The 23,916-nt window shown below is 40.7% G+C and overlaps 2 protein-coding genes across 2 annotated transcripts in view; one reads left to right on the top strand and one right to left on the bottom strand.

Annotated features, from left to right (window-relative positions):
• Positions 1–4,984, bottom strand: part of foxo4 (forkhead box O4) — an 11,183-nt gene extending 6,199 nt beyond the window's left edge. The window contains exons 1-3 of the mRNA XM_035669790.1: positions 4,841–4,984; positions 2,455–2,506; positions 411–517 (exon numbers count right to left, since the gene is read on the bottom strand). Coding sequence (XP_035525683.1) covers positions 411–517; positions 2,455–2,506; positions 4,841–4,984 — 303 coding nt within the window. The remainder of the gene's footprint in view (positions 1–410; positions 518–2,454; positions 2,507–4,840) is intronic.
• On the top strand, positions 4,197–11,996 carry ubl3b (ubiquitin-like 3b). Its single transcript, XM_035668813.1, has 6 exons — positions 4,197–4,359; positions 4,899–5,009; positions 8,105–8,213; positions 8,822–8,908; positions 9,474–9,551; positions 10,410–11,996. Exons 2-6 carry the CDS (start codon positions 4,983–4,985, stop codon positions 10,460–10,462), a joined length of 354 nt encoding a protein of 117 aa, XP_035524706.1. The 5' UTR covers positions 4,197–4,359; positions 4,899–4,982; the 3' UTR covers positions 10,463–11,996.
• Positions 11,997–23,916: the final 11,920 nt, after the last annotated feature.

Below are 23,916 nucleotides of genomic sequence, written 5' to 3'. Positions count from 1 at the left end.
CGAAGAGGCGGCTGTAAAAAAAACCCTCGACCGGGGCCCGGAGCTCGGACGATGCCCGCCGGTCGGTCTCGGTAAACTCAGTACAGAGCGATTCCCCGGGTGTTGTGTGAAGTTGTGTGGTCTCGGAGGTCTGTCGGTCTCCCACTCGCCGCACTTTGAAAACAGCACGATAGCCTCCGTAACGTTAGCTGGTTAAGCTCCTGCTACTCCAGAGTTTACAATCCGGGGAAAAGTCCGTGAAATGCCTCCGGTAACTTCCACCAAGTAGCGGCTTTTATTCAGAGATGACTTTTGTAAAAGTTCCTGTCGGTGTGTCTGTCCGAAGATCAGCTCCTTCACTGTCTTTTTGACTTGTTTTGTTTTGTTTTGTTTTGACTCGAGGCGAAGACTCCCTTCTGACGTCTGTTTACCACTGTCAGGCAACGCGTTCTGCGCCTGCGCGGAGTGGCTTTCTGGGAAACCGAGTCGTTCATCTGACAGCACAGTTGAGGCAGCAGCTGAAGGAGGCGACATGTACCTGTAAAGGTGCATTATGTAACAGTGTGTTAAGTCCCAGACACACTTTTTAAGGCATTTAAGGTATTAGAGATAATTAGAGCACTGATACTAGTAATAGACTACAACTACTTAAACTACAAAACATGTGTCAAGAATTAATTACAACAATACAATTGTACATGTTCTTAATGCCAGTTGTCAATAATAACATCTTTTATAATGTTGTAATCCTGGTTTCTAACTATATTTCTTAATTAATTCACTGACATTAAAGCCACACTAAACTATGAATGAATTGATCCATTTTAATGCTCTGCTTGATCTGATCTTGTCCTGATATTTACCGTTTGTTTCTTTTCTTTTCTGTTTTTCCTTTTTGTTGTTTTGTCTCTGTGTAGTCTCTTCATTAAATTTGGTTTAATTGTAGGCTGTTATCTTTGTCAGTTTGTTTTTGTAATTGTGTACTTTTTGCTGTTGGTACATCTTATGAGGTTATTCCTAATAACGAAGCTACGACAACAGAGTTCATGTTTGTCCACGTCCTCTACTGCATGCTGTGGTTAACATGTTAGGGTTCTTCAAGGCAAAAAAGTTGTGTTTGGGCCCTATAGACCACCCAAAAACACTGCCCTCTGTGCATTGTATGTGTACCCTGTCACCTCCTGTCACATTTCAAATAAATAGTAGTTTAAACCTACTACAAGGAGTTTTTAACTGGTTATGAAACAGTCTGAATTTGATGCCTCTATATGTTTGACCTACATAAGCATACAAGACCATCAGCGAGTAGAATGGCTATTTCTATTTTATTTTACTGCCTTTATTTGTTGCCTGTGGGTTTTTTTTGTCGAACACCAACCAACACACTGTCAGTGAAATAGGCTACTGGCTGTACGAGGAGTGCCTGCTTGAGCTTTTTAAAATCTGCCCCACCTGCTCAAGAGAACACTCCTGTCTGTGACCTAGAAGTGCCTCCACTACAGTTGCTTATACACCAGAAAATGGGACAGTCAACCTCTTCTGGGCAGCTCTCCAGCAGGGACTCTGTCACTACACAGGCTCTTCTTTCGTCCAGTAAGGATCTAATATAAAAAAGTCTGTTGTCTCAAACAGGTTTTTTTCCTTGGTACAATCTACTCTACTTACATTTCCATGTCTAGGGCCAGGGCATCCCACGTTACTAGAGTAAGATGTACATGTTATGGACACTGTTCTAGAGGTACTTTCTGATTTTACATTACAGGAATGCAGTGCACATGAGCTTCACCAATCATGTGCATAAACACATTCTGCAGGGACAATGATCGATTAGTTTCTTGATTGTCTCAGTGCAGTTATGTCACAAGGGACCAGGTTGTGTCCAAACACTGCAACAGGGAAACTCTTGGGACAGTTTGAGTATTACATTTTAGACTTGTAGTCTGTGCAGTGGGAAGCATCGTCTGAAAAGGAAGGAATGATCTGGAGTCTGGAATAAAGATCCCCTCCAGACATATTAAGACATTTATACAAAGAGTCTGTTTGAAACAAAAATGTGTTTCTGACATGTTTTTTTCTGCCAATAAAGTTTAATTTCCACATTAAAATCCGTAAAAATTACTTCTATCTACTTCATTGAAAATTCCTGTATATAAATATGCAAATTTATTTCAAAGGTTTTCCTGCTGGACACAAGATGTCTTCTACTTCACTGTAAAGTCCATTCTCAGTGGATGTGCACTGGTGACTTCAAGTTTCTACATCACAGTTGTATAAGTTGTATACTGGACCAGGATTTATTAATGGTAGGCTCATTAGGAAAATGTAGTTTATTGATTATTTGTAGCACAGCTAATCCTGTCATGACATTTTCAAACTGTTTCTCAGCAGGTGGACGTCATCTCCAAAGAGAAGAACTGCAGATCAAATTGTAGCAAAAGAGCCAAAGGACCAGTAGACGTGATCATCAATGATCACGTCTACTGGTCCGCATCTGGATCATCACCTGGATCATCATCTGTATCATCACCTGGATCAGGAGTGGAGAGGAAACAGTGGCAACCACATCCACAATGTGCATGTCCATAAAAATCCACTTCCTGTTCCAAGTGCCTCCACCCCTGTCTGCTGATGTGGCTGAAGCCTGGTACATTATTCAGTAGTAATTATGTAATTTAATTATAATAATGTATTCTCAGCTGTCTTCTATATATTTGTATTTGTCTATTCCTCTTTAAACATGACTTGGGTTGTACTAGTGTCACAGGACAAGAAAGGAACTCTTTAAGCTTGAAAATGTTTCTGTGTTTATAGACTAATAATATATTGAAATATATTTACTAAAGTTATTACTTAAAATAAATTATATCCCAGTAGAAAGTGTTCAGTCTCTTGACTGTTCTCTTGTTTTCTGTTTTTTTTTTATTATTGATAACTTGGAACTGCTCTCATTGTTTCAAGGTATAATTTAGATTGACCTGGATTTAGATGATAACATTAAGATTTACAACTTGATATGAGACTTTTTTTTCTTAATACTTATGACTCTGTTAATCATTTCACTGGATACTGATTGAGAGCTGCAGGGTTTTAGATGATTTTCTGTGAATAGTCTTTTGTTGCATGGACATTTGGATGAAAGGAACCTAACAAACAGTATCTGTCAGATCGTAAAACTGATTTTATTGTATTCTTGTGACCAAATACACCCATATCGTAACACATCTCTGAAGTGTTATTTACTTACGCTGTTCCTCATTAGTTGAGTCATGGCTGAGAGGAAACATGGCTTCCTGTGTAAATGCTGCTGAAGTTCCAGGTGTTATGACTCACCTGATGGCTCATGGGATCAGCATCAGGAACCACGTATCACATGCTATCTGCAGCTTTTTTATGCTGGGTTTTGTCCTCATGTTCCCCCAAAAGCTGGATCAGTGAGTTCAGTTAACAAATTCATCACTGGTTGGCTCTTCATCTTGAGAGGCTTTAAGATGTGATTAACTACAGGCAGATGGTGAATAGACAAAGATCTGTTTTAATTCATGTTAACCTTTTCTTTTAATGTTGAGTTGCTGTTAAAATCAATGATAACTGAGTTGCTTCGATTGACTTAAAAATCCATTTCTGTCTCAGTCACTTGGTCCACTGCCACCGTCCGTATTGCACAAGCTTCACATTTGATAACCTGGTTGAGCAGGAAATTTCACCGTCTCCAAGGAGTCTGCTCAGTTGTCATGGCGATGATCTTCATGACAACTGAGCAGACTCAGTCTGCTGATGAAAACTGTGTGATATGGTTCTGGGGGAAAAGCTAGTAAGTTGACCTTAAGATGGTACTATTATGAACATTCATGAACATTGACTTTAGTACCGGGACTAATTCATAGTCGTGTTGTTGATGTTTTTATTTTATTAATTTCGTTATCAGTGAGTGGTTTGTTTGTTTGCCAAAGCATGATGTCATTTGTGCAATTATTGTGAGATGTTTTAACTTGACATTTATCTAAACTGTCTATATATATATATATAAATATATATAAATATATTTAAATACACGAGGGATGCATCAGATTAATAATCAGGTTTCACTCTGAATGCAGTAGACCTCCACCAAGCAGCACAAACGTCCCTGCAACATTTCCAGTATGAGATAATATCACAGTGACTGCTTCACTCGTTCCGGACTTCAACTCCCAGCAGCCTTTGCGGGTCGTCGTCTGTGTTTACAACCAGCTGACATCCGGCGTCTTCCCGTCCATCAGCCACCGATATCCACAGCCAACGATAATCCATCGACACTCGATATTTTCCTCATGAAAACCGCAACCCGCTGATTCCTCAACCCAACTGAATGCTAAAGTCCATCTTAACCATCAGATGCAGGTGAGGCGGAGAGGACGCAGCCTGCCGTTTGCATTTGTAGTCCGCAGGTTAGCACGCAGCTAGCCGAGAGCTAACGCGGCAGCTAATGCTAACGGTAGCAGAAGCCTTCCTGCTCGCAGGGTCTCGGTTTCCACATCTGTCAGGACGAAACTCGGTGCTAGTTGATGTGGCGGAGCGAGATAAACGCTGTACCTGTTCAATAACATCGACTGTTTTCGGTCAGCAGCGGCGGTGAATGGCAGCCAGTACAAGAGACCCGAGCCCGGAAGACTTAACGCTAAGCTATAAGCTCGACGCTGCCGTAGCCTGACGAGATAACTTTATTATGTTAAAATAAAACCGAACAGCGGTGACGCCTGTTATACCTGTATGATTCCAGGTAACGTTGTCGACCGTGTGTCGGTTTGAGGTTTGATTGATGGTGTTTTGGTGTTTTGGTGTTTTGGTGTTGGCTCGGTGGATAATGGATGTGTGCAGTTACGGTGCCAGGCGGTGGGAAGCTCCTCACACTGTTTGTGTTTGTGTTGTTTGTGTTAAAGGGCTCTGGCCCCGTCTCCAGCAGCTGAAGCACACCAGTCCTGTCCTCTCTGCTCCACGTCCACGGCCTTCCTCCTGTCTGAGCCATGACCACCCAGAGGGATCTTGATATGGTGAGTGAGGGTCTGACACTTATCTCTGAAGCTCTGTTTGTTCTTCTCTGCACTGAACTGTCACATATACTGCTGCTGCGTGATACAGAGATGGTAATATTTATATGGAGACAACATTACAAAGATTTCCCCCCTAAATTAAAATAATCTAGGGTTTGGGAGTGAGGGTAGAAAAGGGGGGGTCGTGGATTAGCCAGCGTCCACAAACACTTAGCCGGGACAGTGACTGCTGCTCCTGTGAACACCATCTGTCTAATCTCAGTTAAAACGTTGCCCTACTTTCCTTTTAAGGTTTAGATGCCAATCGATTGTACCCTCTTAATGAATCCGGACCACGTCCCCCCCCCCCCACCAGTGGGATGGACCACACATATTGAGAGACGGATCAGAAATGATAGAAGTTATTCAGATCTGTTAGCTGTTAATGGCGCCTGTCTGTCGGCTGTCTAACCTGCAGGTATAATCAGAGAGATGTTTATCTGTTATGTTCAATGTGAAGAAGAGGAGAGTGCTGGAATAATTAGTCCATTCATCAGTTAATCCGGTGACGGGAAACTAATCAGCAGCAGTTTTGGGGCTCACCTGGTGGAGCGTGGACCCCATGAATGAAGACTGGCTCCGTACTGCTGCGTGTTATTCATCCTCTCCAGTCCATATCTTCATCTGTTGATGTCTAATTGAGCATAAAACGCCACAAAAATGTAAAAATTTGCAGCTTTTCTGTTTTATAGAAAGTTATATTTAGTATTTCAGGTTTTGGGGTTGTTGATAAAAACACGACATTGTAAAACGTCAACTTGGGCTTTTGGAAATTGTTTTTAATTATTTTCGGACATTTCTTAATCCGTAAAACCGTTAAAAATTGTGTAATTAAGAAAATAATAAGCGGATTATTCTCGATGTTAAAAATATTTATTTGTTGCAGCCTTCGAAACACGAGTAACGTGTATTATTTGTAGCACACGTCCTTCTGTCAGAACATTTCTATAAATCGTTGACCTGCATCAGGTGAAAAGCCACAGAGAGGTTTAATGGATCGTCTCTCTTGGCAGCTACTGGGGGCCACTCAACTGTTGTTGGTTATGTTTTTAGGAATCTTGACCCACGTCAAAAATAGATCAGCCTTTGGTTGCTCTGCGTTCCCTGTAAAAGTAATTCACTACAGCGTTTCAAGGATGTCGTGTCCTCCTTTCCATTGGAGAACCCCAAGGACGTTTGTGATGCAGGATGTTGCCACGGGTAACGAGGCAGATTTGACTTTTGTTATTTTGTTGGGGATGAAAGGGCTAGTGGAGGGGATGGGGACAAAGCATGTTAATGATGACATGGTATGTAACCCCACATTGAGGTTATTCAGTTCAGAGGGGGGAGGGGAGGCCAGAGGACCACCAGGGAGGATTGTATTTGTAAACAGATCAGAGAGCGGGGTCGTCCCTCCCTGACGTCACACCTCGTGGTTAAGTCTCTTTGTTCTCGCCTCTGTGATTTGTGAACCAAAGAAAGTTCATGTGCCACCTTTTGAAGAACGGCAAATGTCAGGGAAAATTAATCCCTCCTGTCAGTTCGGACTCTTGAGTGGAGACGTCCCAGTACAAAGATCAGATCACAGTGACGTTTCAAACCTGACCATGAGCTGACGATGATATGCAGTATGATTGCAAATGTTTCGCTATTGATGACCTATTGACATAATTGGAAATCGGCATCAATAAAAAGAGTTAAGTGTGCACACTGACCCCAAACCACAATTTATTTAAATAGACATCTATGAAGTATATTAAAAAGATCCGAAATATATCCGAAATATATCCGAAATAGTTGTTAGGTGAGAGGAAACGTTCAAATATTGTTCATGATTATAAGAAATAAAACATATTTTACCAGAAAAACTCCACTTACATACAATATTACATTATGATGTTTATGGTTAACCACACCGACAGTCTGTCAGCCTATTGCACCTCAAACTCATTATCAGTGTTTTAATAAAAATGTCTTCTGTTCCTTTGCTGTTTAACCTTTAATAGTTGTACATGTGTACAATGTAATGTTTATTTTCTAAGTGACAATTATTTTCTCTAATTATTCGATATATATCCATTTTAAAAATGTCTTTAATACATCATTCCCGAGTCTTTAGCAGGTAGAGTCAGCTGAAGGTAGACAGGAAAGGGGAGAGAGGAGAGGACATGCAACAAAGGGCCACAGGCTGGAATTAAACCCGGGTCGCTGCTGTAAGAACTCCCTAAACGCCACAATATCGCTTTTTTATTTTTATTTTAATTCAGAGAAAAGTCCACATAAGAGAAAGAAATGCAGCCGGTCCTCGTTATATTGTGTAATGTTTTATTTTTCTACATAAAAACATAAAGATTAAAGTTAATTATCAAAATAGTTAATAATAGATGAATTACAGTTTGTTTTTTTAAAGGTTTTGTTCCTTCCATACACAAGATTTTCAAATCTTGTAGTAGATTGGGTCTATAGTGTAATATTTAGGCCTTCGAGCGATGTTGGACAAGCAACTTCTTTTTAGTTTTAGTGTTTTTTTTCTAACAGATTGGTGTGTGTAGTTGCCCAGAGGGTAACATTTGGAGGAAGCCCCACTGTTAAAGACCCTCCCACACACACACACACACACATGCACAGTCCCTCAGCCCCCCTCGGGGCTATGCACTGGCCATGTAAATTTAATAACATGGCCCAGAGCTGTCTGGGACACCTGGGGTTATCGCATTAGGCCAACAGCCCGGAGAGGAGCTCGCAGCGCCCTGGAACTAAAGGGCCAGTGTTCCCCCCTCAGCCCCACCCTTATCTGTTGTCGTCTCTGGTAACAGGGGCTCACTTCAGTGTAAGCCCTCAGTGAATGAAGTCGCCCAGTCAAGGGGTGGAGATCCTGTGTGGATAAATCTAATTAGACTGGAATGCCCCTCTCTTCACAGCCTTCTGAAGGTCGTCTCATGTCTGCAGAGGTTAGAGGAAGAGATTCCGACACGACTAATTAAGAAGAACGTTAAAAGAAGTGTGGTGTTTGTGTCGGGCCGAGGCGACGTTTCTGGGGACTAAAATTAAGCTGTTTTTGTTTGTTGTTTTAGGTGCACCTCCGCCTTATCCTGGTCAGTGGGAAAACACAAGACTTTACTTTCACCCCAAATGACTCGGCCACAGATATCGCCAAGCATGTGTTCGAGAACTGGCCCGAAGGTACGTTTTTATATGATTGATTCTTTTTAGTGTTAAGTTTCAGTTTATATATTTCAGATTGTATTACTTTGCACACAGTTGTCCATCTGATTCAGTCATTGTCTGTTTCTGCAAATCATTATGAATAATAACAATATTGTATTTAATTAGAATAAAATATGATTAATTAACTGTGTTAATTGTTCAGTTCCCTTTGCTGTAGCAGTCTTCTTGCCACTGTGGCACTCCTACTAAATGAAAACCTTGTATACACTGTTTATATTAAAATTTAAAATGAACTCGAGCTAATTTTACCACAAAGTTAAAAATTCTAAAGTGATTTGGTTTGCTAATAACAGTATTTACGGTGTAAGATAGACAGAAGACAATAGACCACTAAATCATCCAGGCTAATATATCAACCAATATTAGATTGTTGCAGATATATTGGTATCAATGTTTATCTCTATATGACATTTTTATTAATTATTTTTAACTGTAAAAACATCTGCATCAGGATTGTTATTTATTTAATCAGATTTTTAAAGCTGTCATATATTGATATTGGTATCGGTCCAGAATGGTTTGGACCGTTGAAGTGATGCACTTGTGTCTCTGCTCTGTGACAGGCTGGGAGGAGGAGAGGGTGAGCAGTCCCAGTATACTGCGCCTTATCTTCCAGGGACGCTTCCTTCATGGCAACGTTACCCTGGGAGGTAAGACACCATCACCAAGACTATCCTGACCGCAGTGAACGTGGCTTTATGTCTCAATCTTACTAAAAACACTCCTGCAGATGCACTGGAGCACTAACACAGAGCTTAACCTCGAACAAACCCGTGTTTGAAGGCCTCATTCAGTGCCACAGAAGCAGGATATGACAAAGTTAAAACATTGGTTGTCATAGTGTCAGTTCCTAGAGGAGTCAAGTTATTTCCTTTCACCTCACGGTCTTCTTATAAATAGGAAACATTGTGGGTAGGGTTGTAAACATAAACTCCATTAACTGCTGGAGCTAACGGGGTAAAGTTGTTAATTATACAGTTTCCTATCAGACATTTCACTGTCATTTACTTTCAGTCTGACTGCCTCATCTTGTAGGTCTGCTCATCTGGAATTTGCCAGCTTTAAGTGTTATCCTTTCAGTAACACCACAATTTACTGTCTGCCCTGTTACAGGCATGAATCCTTCAAAATGTATCTTTTTCACAGGATTTGCCACCATAGGATTATTCTATAAAAGCAGCTCATAAATAATGAGTAATTTCTTTTAATTTAAAGCTCTAAAGCTGCCACCGGGCCGAACGACTGTCATGCACTTGGTTGCCAGAGAGACTCTTCCGGAGCCGAACTCTCATGGTGAGGATCCGTTTCTTTGTTTCTTTTTTTTTAATTAGCAGAATTGTGGGCGGTTTAATATTGGTACTGGCCTGCAAACACCGCAGGGATAAGAACAAAGCTGAAGTAGTTAAGCTCACTTTAGACAAGTTGTACGTCACTGAAGCTCAGTTAAAGCAACATTTGAAGTTACAGCAACAGGAAACTGTTACATTTAGGTTGGCACGATATAGATTTCTTTAAGCCCGTATGAAAACCAACCATTACCTGCTGCTCATGGCTGAGATAAGATGTGGTGAGCAGACGATGATGATTTTAATATTTCATATCTCTGTATCTCTAACCACCATCACTGTTGACACAACAAAAACAAACAAGCAACAGTTCTGAGTCTTTCATAACTCCTCAAACATACCATGGCTTTTATACAACATGCCAACTGTCTTGTATAAGAATTTAAAATAAATTATTATCATCAATAATCTATCAACTATAATTTCATTAAAAAAAATCAATTTAAATAATACATTTCTGTTGTCAGCCTCTAATTATTGTGCATCCCTAGTTTCATTAAAAACACAAGGTTAATTTGCTATGTAGCTCATTAATTAATATAACAGCTTTGTGGTCTTTAATTTATTTGATTTGTCAGTAAAATGGAACAAAAGGAGTCAAAAATGAGAAGATTTTATGACCCAGCTCTGCTTTCTCAGGTTCACTTTGTTTAACCGTTCACAAAGATCAGGCAGTGGGCCTTTTGTTGCTTCTGCTGCTCAACCTCATCCCACAAAGACCGTCTGAAGAGCGATACATGCTTTCTTCTAGTTTCAGCTGGTTGTTTTTATCTCACCTCATGTTTCTGCTCTTCTATCTTTACAGGTCAAAGGAACAGAGAAAAAACCACAGAGAGCAACTGCTGTCTCCTCTTGTAAAGCAACAGAAGCTGCCCCCCTCCCCCTACCCTCTACCCTCTACTCTAACCTCCCACATACATACACACATAACACACACATAAACATGCATACACCCTGTTCTCTCCTGCCTGTCATCCTCTCAGCTGTGGATTTGGACTAAATCACAGGAAGTCTGGTTGGGGCTGTCACCCGCTTCGGTTGAACACTTGTCCAATCTGAGGCTTCTTTTGTGCCAATATAGTCACTTTTTGCCCCCAATCTTTTATTGTATCCGGAGAACTTGCTGTTGTTATTCCTTTTTATTTGAAGATCATAACATTAAACAGTACCTACGCCCCCTCTACCGGATGTGTTCGCTGTTGGACAAGTTTTAAAGAGCCATCGTATGTAGTGAAAAAGACGCAGGAACTCTTCATGGACACAGACTTGCTATTAAGGATGTGTGAGCTATTACTCTTCCCTACTAGTCACATGGATGTTTCCCCAGGTCTTACTGAATGGTGTTAACCCTCTCATTGCACTTAACCAGTCTGTTAATTCAGAAGTGTTTATTTTGTTTCATCTTCATTTTCTTTCCCCCAATGGCTGTTTGTTTTTTTTTTTTGTTCTTTTGGTCAGAGGAACAGACCCCAAATTCCCCACATGGTAGAAAATGTGCCATCCTCTTCATGAGACTGTTTCTGCCTCTTAGTAACTGAACCGATCGGTCTGTATCAGCACCAGTGGCGTTTGTGCCATTACGTTACACCCGTTTGTTCCTGGCAGTGGACAACTGGAGAAAATACTTTTATTAAGAAGAGCATTGTAAACACCTGAGGGGGCGTACAGGTCCACGAGAAACAGGAACAGACTCCCGGCGAGGCTTGTGTGCCATCAGGTGTCTTGTTCGCACCTCTGGCTTTGACTTTATGGACTACACTGTCGATGCTCCCCTGCAAACGGGAGCCGACGCGGCAGGCCAGTTAAATGCAGACAGAAGAAGCGGTTGAAGATGAGAGGGAGGAGTGCCGTGGCCGTGAGACCTCCCTCTACTGGACACTGAGAATGAGGCAGGGGGAGAGTTTCTCCCACTTGGATGAAGAGTTAAAAGGAAAATATTTGGTGGTGTTTCACCTCCTTTTCATTTGGATGCTGTCTTTACTTCTTGTTTGCCTTTTATTGTGGAATTCAGTAATATCATTAATATTGAAATTTAAATATATCAATTTTTATCTTGTGTATAGGTATTTGTTCAATTTTAGTGTGGCTGAGTTTGTGTGTGAGCGTGTCTGAGGGTGTGTGATGCACGTGGCATACTGTATGAGGACTAGTGAGGGCATGTGGTCTCTAAAACAAAAGGTGGTGCACTGGGAGTGTTGATGGGCTGCGGTTTCTTCAGAAACAGTCGGAAACCTTTTGATTCCTTCCATTGAGTGTCCTTTGGTTTGTGTTTTGTCAATCAGTGTCACTGCTATGAAGTTTAGCTCAGTATGAATAAATGTAAAAACTAAAAATGCAATGTGGTCTACATAAAAGCTTGTATTATAAATTAATAAATCTTTAAATAAGGCAACTTCTTTTGATTCTTCTTCTTCACTAATTCTCAAATGGCAACAAAACACTAACAATTGTTTTAATCATCATTTAATCTTGGTTCATATTTTGATGTTTGGTCTTTTAAAGGACCAGTGTGTAGTGACATCTAGTGGTACAATTGCAGATTGCAATTCCCTCACTTCACCCTCTCCTTCCAAGCACCAAGGAGAAACTATGGTGGCTGCAAAAATCTCGAAAAAACACAAACGGCCGTATCAAGAGTCAGTGTTTGGTGTGTTCCTTCTGGGCTACTGTAGAAATATGGTTGTTCAACATGGTGGACTCTATAGAAGGTAATCCACATTGTCTGTAAATATGAAATACTCCTTCTATGGTAACAAAAAGATATTTTCAAGTCATTATACAAAACCCAAAGATATTCAATACACTATCATACAAGACTAAGAAGACAAGCAAAACACATATTTAAGAGTGGAACCAGAGAATGTTTCGTCTTTTTACTTATATATATTGATAAATGATTAATCAATGATTAAAATACTTGCAGATACATTGTTTATTGATTTGATTATTGTTTCTGTTCCATACTACATTTGTATGTACTAAACTATTCATAGTGTACTCTTTCTGCAGTTATATAAGGACATCAACACTATATAATAATACAATAAAGAGTTTGCAAAGATTTACTACTTTCAAAATTTTTTCTCACTACCGTCCACAATTTATTTAGGTTTTTACAGCGATTATCAACTCGCTCCATTTCCTCTGCACATTGCATTCTGGGAGAATAGTGTCTGCCAACAGTGATCTTAAAAACCAAGATCTTCTCCGCACATGTTTTAAGAAAATACTCTGCTTTCAATAATTATTTAGGTCACATGGTTTTGCCTTTAAGAAAAAGTTGAATTATATAGTTAAGATTACATCATCCACTCCTCCTTCATTGGAGAATCTATATATGCAAATATTGTTCATTTAAAAAGTTAAACTCCTGGACACAAGACGTCTCCTACTTCAGTCAAAAGTCCTTATTCTCAGTATATGTGGAGTTGAAATTTCAGGTTTCCACATAACACTTGTGTAAGTTGCATATTGGACCATGATTTGTTTCCAAACTGGTTGCAATGTCACAAAATTGTACAACACATGAAAACATTCAACATCCAAGTGAAGTAACAATAACACATTTTTAAATGGAAGAGGACACAACAAACTCAAAACCTGCTCAGAATTATCATGTGTCTGACATACAGCTCACATAATCTACACACAGCTAAAGACCCACTTACTGTACATTTACAGAGCTTTCAGCCACATCTCGTGGTAGCTCTCAGTAGTTAGAATACCCTCAGTCGTCATGGTGATGGTTCATTGGCTGTCACATGACCTAAGTATGGAATTTCAGTCACATGATAGCAGGAGGTCATAAACTGTGAGGAGGTGGATCATAAACCCTCAGGTTCAGTGAGAAATCAGTAGCAATAATAAGCATACAAAGAGTCTTATGTCATAGTAATGATCCAACTGCCCTGTAGTTTTATTCACGTACCTCTAGGTGGCAGTGTTCCTCTGTAAGCCTGATCATTAAGGGTTATCAAGGACTGATGGATGGTTTTATAAATACTATATAAAGTGGATGGAAGTATATATCTTTATTCTGGCTGTACTTAATGTTACGTAAAGCAGCACAATGAATCAATAATACTGCTTTACAATGGGGCCACTATTTACAAGATGAGTCTGACAGAAACAACTCAACTGTACAGACTTAAAGGAAACAGCATATATCTGTAGGCAGTTTGGTGATATCTGAAGTCACTTCAGCTCATATTCAGTCATTCGGTTGTTGTAATTGGGTCATAACTTTGTGTTGAGCTGATTTTCAGCAGCTTTCTTCCTGTCTGCCTCAGGAATCTGCTCCTGACGTGTAGCTGCAAGACATCCAGGTTTCCAGTTGACACTGGCACGGTACCTTAGGAAAAGTGCAGTCAACCCACATCTTTCTCAACATACTGTACTTTTAAACCTGCTATTGTGTTGAAATGACTTGTCATTTTACATCTCTTGACATTTTCCACGTGCTCTTATCTGATGTCCTTTTTGCCACCAGTTGGGTTTGACAGATTACAGTGGAAAGTAATGTCCAAACAGGAGCGTCCAGCTGACCTCAGAGGTGATCAGCAGTGTTTAAATGAGAGTCCAGGGAGGCCATCTGTTGAAATCTTTGCTACTTAAGTGCACCACATTCAGAGCTGGTGCAGGATGAATTGCTTTCTGTGGTTGACATGACTCAAAGCACGCGTGCAGCCAGTTTTTCTGGGTGTGCTGCAGTGGGCTGCAGTCCATCAAGCATTGACTGCTGGTCTGTCTGTCCCTTGTGGGCCGGTCTGCACTCTCAGCTGCCTCCCTGTAGTCCTGATATGGAGGGCTTAACTCCCACTTTGGCAGCAGTACGTCCCGCAGAGATGTACTTAGAGTGTAAGAAACCTGCTCAAGTAGACGTACTGTTACATGAGTTAAACAGTAGTAGGGTTGCTTGTGTTGAAAACAGGATCTAAAGCTCAGATATAAAGAACTAGTATGGTGGCTCTAAGGGTGAAAACACAATGTTACATTTCACATAACACAACAACATTTCAGATACGTTTAATTAAGTTAGATGAGAAGATTGATACCTCTTTAATGTTCAAAACTACAGGCTGTTATCTTAGCTTAGCATGAAGACTAAAAGCAGGAGGGGAAATGGCTAATCTGGGTCAAACAAACAAACCATATATATCATGTGATAATAAGTGAGCTTTAGCAGTGCTTGTAGACTGATTTTGTTACCTTTAGACAGAACCAGGCTAGCAGTTTCCCTGTGTCCAGTCTTTATGCTAAGCTAAGCGGCTGCTGGCTGTGTATTTAGCATCCGTGAGAGGAAACTGTCTCGTCAAGAAAGCAAATACTATTTCTCATTATGTCAAACTATTGTTTTAATGCAGACTCAGTGTTCATTGTGGGACATTTCAGTCAAAAATGGTCAGAACAAATGTAATTTGTAGTCACGGAGCTAAGCCTTGGTATTGTGTTTTAAAATCTAATTCAGCTGGTCTCCTCTGCTCTGTTTTGAATAGATTGATTACAGTAAAGTAAGTGAATGCCTGTGTCAGCAGGGTTGTGATATATGGCATTTAGCTCTCTAAATCCCCTTTTCCCTTCACTGCTTCTGACCATTTCTTATCTGCCAGTTGCTGCTTTATTAAAACCAGCTGTGAACACACACACACACACGCACAAGGCGAGCACATACAGTAGTAGGAGGCTACTAATACCTCTTGACTCTTTACTAAATAAAGAAATCAGTGTTGTCGTTAGAAAGGAGCTTCTTCATTCAACATTCACGATAAAGAGTGACTCTACATGTGTGTTATCATGCGGCGTTCCCTTAAGTCTGTTCGTCCGCACCAGAGATCCTCTGATGGCATGAAATGAAAGAGTTCAGTAGGCCAGTGTGAAAACATACACACTCATGCAGGGGTTGAATTAAAGCAGCAGGGCGTTCGCAAATGAGCAGCTTTCATGCTGACTCCAGAAGCTGCTGCTGTCTCTCTTCATCTCCAGACCTCCTTTCTTCTGCTAATTGGGAAAACGACACTGGTTTATGTGGCTGTTTGTTTCCACATGAAGGGATCATAACCGGGAGGGCCGAGGACTTTTGACCAGGTGTGTGTTTGTTTGTAGAGGAGGAGGAGGTGTTATAGCTGTCCATCACCGAGCTGTACAAGAGGTGTGTCGGACTGAGGACGGGGTCTGTTAACCTCTTTTTATTTGACCGTAGTTTTACCAGATGTTCCCCAGTTGCTTGTAACGTGTCGCTGTAAAGGGCCACAGCTTTGACAACAATATCGTCTCTGTGCACATTAAAATGAGAGAGATGGAAAAAAAACATCGAGAGCTCGTTCACAATGAAGACCTGGATATTCTCAGAGGATGGAACATTTACTGCTAGCAGAGGGACAGGAAATGACCAGAACTGTATCCTCTACTACATTATAGTCATAAAGTATTAATAATTTATGTCACTTCACCATCTCAACAATAGACTATTCCAGCTTCTATCTGTACTCTGGCCAACGAGTCTGTAAGTCCAGCACAGAGAGGATGATTAACTCTGAGAACTGTCTTTATCAGTCCTCTGCATTGTCCTGTACAAAGAATTTTAAAATAAGATAACTTTTTAGAGCCTCCATACACACTAATTAGATAAAAAGGTACCAATGAAATACTTACTGGCAGGTACAAGGGTGGAATACAAGTAATAAAAGGGTAACAACTACAGCTTATTATTACTGAAACTGTTTAATATTAAATCATTAATATTAGGTATTTTATTAAATATATAGTACATATTAAATCATTAAAATGTGCAGGACTGTCTTGTCACATTAGCTAGTGAATCTAACATTCGAAGTGAATCTATTTTCCTGCCTTGTTATCCAGCAACAATGCTGCTGCACTGTGTAATAATTAAATAGATACTGAGTAATTAAAGTCTAATTTCAGTAAGTAATATAAGTTAAAATTGTTACCTCTTTATTCCCTAATCTTCTTCCCCCTGGTATCTACACATTTGTCCCAGTAGTTATGATTTTAGTAACCTCAGCTCCGGCAGATGATGCATAAACATATTGTTTCTTTTACAATAACATTTTTCTGTGATTTCTTGGCTCAGGTGACCGTGTGCTCATTGTTTAGTTACGAGAAGTGCTCTCTGGAGGGCACTGGCTTCTGAGCAAACTTTCTTCCTCTAGTTCTACTTAAAATGAAAAGCACAAAATGAAGGGAAACATACTAAAGTAATTACACACAGAACTGAGGCCAAAACACGGTGAATGTGGTCCAGAGAATTACACACAACCTCTTCCTGATTACAGACCTTTGTTGTTTGTTTACCTGTGATGATACAACAACTTGGATCTCTGAATCTACTTATTATTACAGCGGTCATTATATTTTGTGTAATCAGCGTCCTCCTGCTAAAGGCCTCAGGTTATTTCCCTCTCATGTTGATAAATGTAACTCTACAATCATTTACATTTTGGCAATAGAGACAATTGATCATCTGACTCCATTTGCTCCGTCTTTATTACTCGTGATCAGACCTGTTCTTTTCATCCCTGTTTACGTTTGGGATGAAGGTTGCAATTCATGTTCAGGTGTCTCCGATTTCTTCATTTTCATGCTCCGACACCCGCTCTGATCGCTCTCCAGACATCATTAAAGTGAATAAATTTCTCCGGAATCTAGTCGTTGAATTATTTCACGTGTTCACATTGTGTGTGATTATTGCTCAGTGACACCAGATGCTGACCCAGGGCTATGTGCTGTACTGTATGTCTCAGAAGAATGTAGACACATTTTCTACCTTCAGATTCCTCAGTTTTAACAACCAAGATTCAGCTTTTCTCACTTAAAAACACATTTGGGCAAACATAGCTGCTATTTCTGCCATTTTATAACTCTGTGGCATCGTGCAGCATCATTCCAAACAGCTGACATTATTTTTCTAAGTGTTTCTGAGTGTTAAAATCCCTCCCCTCCCCCACACTGCGGGCCTTCAAATGTTTGGAGTGGTTTCTACGGTACCTGCAAATACTGCTGCTCTTTTCAAATTTATAGGTGCCCTTTATTGGACTTGTTGCTGTGTGTATGTTGTTCATTAAGACATCAAAATGCTTTACAGTTCATTGCTCTTTTACACTGCCTGCTGGAGCCGGAGCTGTAATTCCAGTTAGTGAGGGATCAGATGGAGGTCACCGCTGGCCTGTGGGGGTTGCCGGCACCACAAGTCCACCGAGCCTCTCTGGACTACATTACAGCTTTTATCCTCACTAATGGGATCTCTTGGTGGGGAATCCCAAGGGTGATGGGGATTAAGATACCTGGCCTCGCTCCCACGCGCCGTTTACCATGTGGGGCGCAGCAAATATGTTGCACATGCCGAGGCTGCTGCAGCAACGTTTATATCTGTAGATACATAAAGAAACCACAGAAATCCATGTTTGGAGGTTGATGCGTCTGCGTTCACACCCAAATTGTCAGGGATCTGTCTTGTGTTCACACTCCTCGTGCACAGTTGCAGCATTTCAGCCTTGACCCAGTTGAATCTGACACCGTTTGCAACTCAATGAGAGAGTATCAGATGATGGAGAGCTGGGAGCCGCTCAGGCCACAGAGACAACACTGAATGTTAGCTTTCTACCCTGCTTGACTTAAATGACATTGTTGGATATGCTTTGGAGTTTCCCGGCGTTACAGCCAAAGTAGAAGAAAGAGGACGGAGTGAGAAAACCTGAAGTTGGAGGATGAATAAAGAGTTGAGGGTGGAAAACGTCCCACGTCTCTTTGTGTAGGCCTCACAAAGAGAGGAGTGAGAAAAAGCTGTGAAGGAGGGGCTGGCTGGTCTTTTTATCGAGATATTATAGCAGACAAAGTGTTCTGAGCTTGTCTCTGTGCTCCCTTTTGTATTTTAAACCTTCATCACTGGTCACTGGAACCAAGTCTCTGTGTGAGTCACGACTTAACGCTCAATCTGTCTATCACATGGCGTCTGGGCGACTCTTTAAAAGAAACACAGCTCAGAAACCACATGAAATCAACTCCACCACCACCTCTGCCTCTGCTTTCACACGCCTTCAGCTTGTTTGTTTCCATGTTATTCATCAAGCTTTTTGATCCTCTGGTGACAAGAGGAAGAGGTTTCCTGCGTCCTGTCTGTGATAATGACATCTTGAGCAGCCAGATGTGATAAACCATACTCCGACATTTAGTTAGAATTGATTGCTATTTGTTTTTCTCCTTGTTATGTGTTGAAACAGCGGTGCTCTGTTCTGCTGCCCTGCTGGAGTCGTACAGACTCACACCACCGTGCAGCGGTAACAACAGCAGCAGCCACTCTGGTGCTGAGAGCAGCAACAAGGAAAGGTCAGGTGGAGTCCATTGTTATAGAGCTGTCAGGTCTAAGATTTATGGGCAGCAGGTTCACACTGTTTGTGGTGCCTTAACTCACTCACTGTTTCCATATTTTTGTTTTATATACAGGAAGAGAAAGATATGATTTAGATCACAGACTGTGTTCTGCACAGTGTCTGCTGCTTCTACTTCTGTTCCTGCAGTAAATCTGAAGACACTGCAGCATATAGGGCTGCAAATTACAGTTATTTTCCATCATTAATTTGTCAGTAGTTTTTTCCTTTAATTGAGCTGCTTCTATAATATCAGAAAAAAGTCACAATAATCCCAATCCAAAAAAACATTAAATTTAACAGACAACCAGCAAATCACCACATTGGCGAAGATGTTTGGCATTGATTTGAAATGATTGTTATCAAAATAGTTGAGTAATCATTGAATCAATGAATCAACTAATTGTTTTAACTCTGCGTACAAGGTAGAGGACCAGGTTTCTTATGTCAGAGCTGCTGCTTTATAACCTCATAATCACTGCGAATATGACGTGAAATGACCTTGTGTAAGGCACCCTTCACACAGCTCTAGTGAAACTCATTATTCCTCTTGGGAGCTGTAATCAGCAGCTGTCAACTGTGAAAATACTGTAACTGTGCTGGAAAAGAGTTCACATTCTTGTATTTATGGGGTGATTTCGTGCAAAATGCAATAATGGTTATGCATTTTGTGCCAAGGGGTAAAAAAAATCTAAATATTAGGGGACCTAATGACAGCGGAGCTCAAGTTAAAACCTCTGAGGTTTTCATGTGTCCTCGGGGGGGTTTGTTGTGGGTGACGAGAGGGCATTTGTGACTTTGGCGGCTGAGTGGAGTTCCTTTGGTTCTGCGGTGGAGTTGGTGAACCGGCGCCTCTTTAAGCTGACAGTCATTCAACACCCTGCCAGGTCATAATTCAACAACACCTTCTGTCTACACGGCCCCTGCATGAGCGCAGAGAGTGACAGCAACACATACTGTACGCAGGAAAGAAGAAGTGGAGACATAAAATGGCCTTCACACAATGGGCAACATAACAGAGAAAATATACACACACTAAATTAAAGGTATAGTTTTTATTGAAACCTTTTTTACATTCAACATACTGATCATCACTAACAGTGACCAGCAGTGTTTGACTGCCCTCTCTGGTTGAAGGTCTGAAGGTCTGTTGCACCTGTAACTACCCAACAGTTGCACCTGTAACTACCCAACAGTGATATCAAAGTGTACTGACACACCCTGGAGTACACTTCCACATCACTGCTGCAAGGTGGGAAATTAAACCAATTCTCTTCAGCAAAGTGAAAACTTTCAGCATTTTGCTGAATGAGATTCAGTTCCTCATAAAACATTTGCAAAACCTAATTTTGAATGTTTTAAAGTTGTTTAATGTTTTAATATAAATATATATCCACTTACTTACAAAAGCTTTCAGTTGTTTATTATAATTATTTTTTATTTGGATGAACTATCAAACCAAACTGATACACTGCAGTGGAATGTGTCATGAATAACATTAGACAAAACTTTTAACATACGTACAAACAAAACCTTCAGCTATTTTGCTGAAATAATTTTTAATTTTACAGAGTTTTATAAAACACAAACACAATATAGTCTTACAATATCATGAAACAGAACTGAATGTCAGTAATTGATTATATTGCTTTTTTACCCTTTTATTGATGCTTTTCTACCTGTTACGCTACATTACTGCGTCACCAATTCTCAACATGGATTACTGTTCAGCAGGAGTGTGTATCGCGTTAAGCCCCATGCTTGCGGTCTAACTGTGCATCCTCATACATTGGTAAAACTCAAAGAACAAAACAACAAGGGTATGTGTTCATCAAAACGTTGCCTTTAAAGTACCACTAGTGGTGGAAAACTCCACTGGGTACCTTTAAATGTTGTCACTGCAAAGGATACAGCTGTTTATGAATTGTAAATCGATAGATAGAATAGATAGAGTGTACTTATCCCCAAGTGTCAGTGGGAGCAGGTCTTGGCTGAGTAATGGTGTTACTAATCTGGATCTAGATGGGAGTTGAACGTGAGGACACACAGCTGCAGCCCAGCCTCGTCTGTACTGAGATCAGACTTTGGCCATCTCAGCCGCCTCATGTGCTTCTCTCTTTCTCTCTCTCTTGTCGTTGTCACTCGTCCCACTGTCTGCACTGAGCCACCACAGGTCTGTTCTGCCTCGCATGCTTCAGGGAAAAACCGGGACAATTGTTGCAAGGTGTTAGTGTATCTAAAGTGGTTATAACAGGTTGTAATTTTTTATCAGGGTTACACAACCGATATTTCCCAAACAAGTTAATGAGTGAGATAAAGAGAGAGCAGTGAAAGCAGATGTTAGTGTGTTAAAAAAAGTCAAGAAAAATAGGACAGGTGGAGACGACAGAGACATTTATGAACTTTTTTTACTGGGGTTTTTTCCAGTTACAGAACGTTTCTTTCTAGGTCTCCTCCAACTGGATCCCTGGTGTCAGACACAGTTGATGTTTTTCTCCAAGTTTTCCTTGGCTTCGCATGGGGTGTTTTGGATTCTACCGCTTATTATAAACAGACATGCGTTTGCAAAGCTTTTGTGATCATCCAAGATTCTCAGGCACTCATGTCCTCTGGGCTTTTTGTTCATCTGGCTGTGGATAACCTTTAGATAAGTTTACAATTAAACAGTTGTCGCTTGCAATGTTTTGTCATAGCTCTGATGTCTTTTTGGAGCTGGAAATCCCTGTGCCATCTCCTGTCTGTTGAATGTATAGACCCCAATCACCCGTGGATTAAATGCTGCTCAGAAACAATAAGCTCCAGCTGAGCACGGAGCAGAGATGTGCCATGCTGGAATCCAATTATGAGCGTCATGGCTTCATCAATCTGTCCGTAAATGAAAAGAAAACCAGTCGGGGGGGGGGGGCAAAACCCTGAACCCGAGCTTGTGGCTGATCTACATAAAAAGTATTATTCTCAGTAAAATTAGCTGCATTACTTTCAGGGCTCTGTTTCGGACACTGGGAGTGGGGGCTTGTTTCTGTGTGATATGCTGTGTTTAAACGATTAAACTGTGTGTGTGTGTGGCAGCCTGAGCACTTGGACAGCTCTGAAGCCCAGATTGTGGCTTCTCTGTTCAAAGCGCACAGGGACAACAAATGGATGGCCTTGTTATTCCCAGGCGAAAAGGAAAAGGCTCCAGTAAAAAGTGCATGGCCAAACCTCAGTGAATTCCTGATGAAGGAAAGAATGCAGCACGAAAAGCCACGTTCTCTTCCTTCTTAGAGTATTTTCTTTTTTTTTTCAGAAACCATGAAAACCTCCCAGTGCAGTATTTTGGCTTGCTCAGCTCCTCATTCACTTGCACAGCGCTGGCAGAGTTAAGATCATAAAAAGCCCTGTAGTAGATATCTGGGGGGAAAGAGGTGAGCAGTGGAAAAATGCTTTAATTTCACTGAGGGAACGCAGTAACCGCTCAACACATGCACTGATAATTTAGCCCTAGTTAGAAGCTGTAATTAGTTTGTTGGCAGGGTGTGTCTAGCTGAAAAAGACAGACTTGTTTCTCTTTGTTCACGAACAAGTTGTTTAGTATATGGCCTAGGAAATGTCTGCTTAGTGAGCCTGACAACGATTATGGACACTGCTGTTGTGTTGGAGAGCAGTGTCACCAAATTAATATTGCATGTAACTGTGAGGATTAGCAGCTGCTAGATAACAGCAGAGTGAAGGGATCTGGCAGCCCCACGGCTCTGTTTGTCAGAGCTGCATCTGGATCATCTTGTGTTGCTTCATGCAGGGCACCAACAATGAAAACCACCAGTGCCACAAACATTGGCTCTGAATAAAGAAATAAAACAAGAAACTTACAAATAAACGCCTAAATTGAATCATCTAAAAGGCAATTTTCTAGCCTGGTTGTTTTTGTTGTGTTCGGTGCAAACACACACACACACACACACACACACACACACACACACTTCTCAGTTAACAGGCCTCAATGTAGCCGTTATCAAGGCTTCTTTGTTACCTGGCAACTGTGTTGTTCCTGTGGGCGGGTCCTTTCTGAGTTCTCTGGAGCAAAAAACTGTGGCGATAACATTCCAGAACATTCTGGAACATTCCGGAACATTCCATTCAGGACTCAGGTGCCCCCTCAGTCTTCATTTATTGGAGCGTTGAACAGTTTACTCTGATACAAGAGGCAACAAAGATATTGTCTCTTTTACGTTTTTTTAACTGGGATATTTTCAGGTGACTTTTTGGTTTTTAGAAGTGAAATCTGTGCAAAACATTAAAAGTTATTATTGAGGCAGGTTATAAATGTCATCATAGCCAAAGTACAAAATGAAAAACACATGAATAAGAGTTTTTAAAGTACTAATAAATATTAACCACGCAGGCAGCTTTACCAGACACAGTTAGCGACTAGCGGGATAATACAGTAGAGCAGCTAGCAAGTGAAACAACCTGATAGTTTTTCCCAGGAGTTGTTGGAAGAGTTGTTAAGACCTAAAAAAAGAGTAAATACTGGACCTACATTCGTCAGGCGGCCAGTACACAACTTCAAACACATGCTAATGTAACTGCTGGATGTGTAAATTAGCAACTGTTTGCACAACTTTAAAGGTGATAGCATGTTTATAAGGCGTTTTTAGCTTGTTATACTGCCACCAAGAGACCAAAAAATAAATGAATGCAGCTTTAAACAACATAATTTTCCTATTAATGTTTGTTAAATCAAATTAGTCCACATTTCATTGAGGAGCATTTTCTCAAGTATGCTACCACTGACGCTCTGCATATTCCACTTTGGGAGCCAACTTAGTAAAGGCAAAACTGGGCAGTGATAGATAAACACACATTATGTATTATGAATATTTAACAGTTAGACTAGTTTTCCATAAGATTGATCACATTAGCTCAGAGGCAGAGCGGGTCTTCCCC

This window comes from Morone saxatilis, unplaced genomic scaffold (assembly GCF_004916995.1).
Source record: "Morone saxatilis isolate NCDOM2014 unplaced genomic scaffold, NCSU_SB_2.0 Contig22, whole genome shotgun sequence".
NCBI classification, from domain to species: domain Eukaryota; kingdom Metazoa; phylum Chordata; class Actinopteri; family Moronidae; genus Morone; species Morone saxatilis.
Note: the sequence above shows the minus strand (reverse complement) of the source record. Positions and strands in the feature narration are given on the sequence as shown.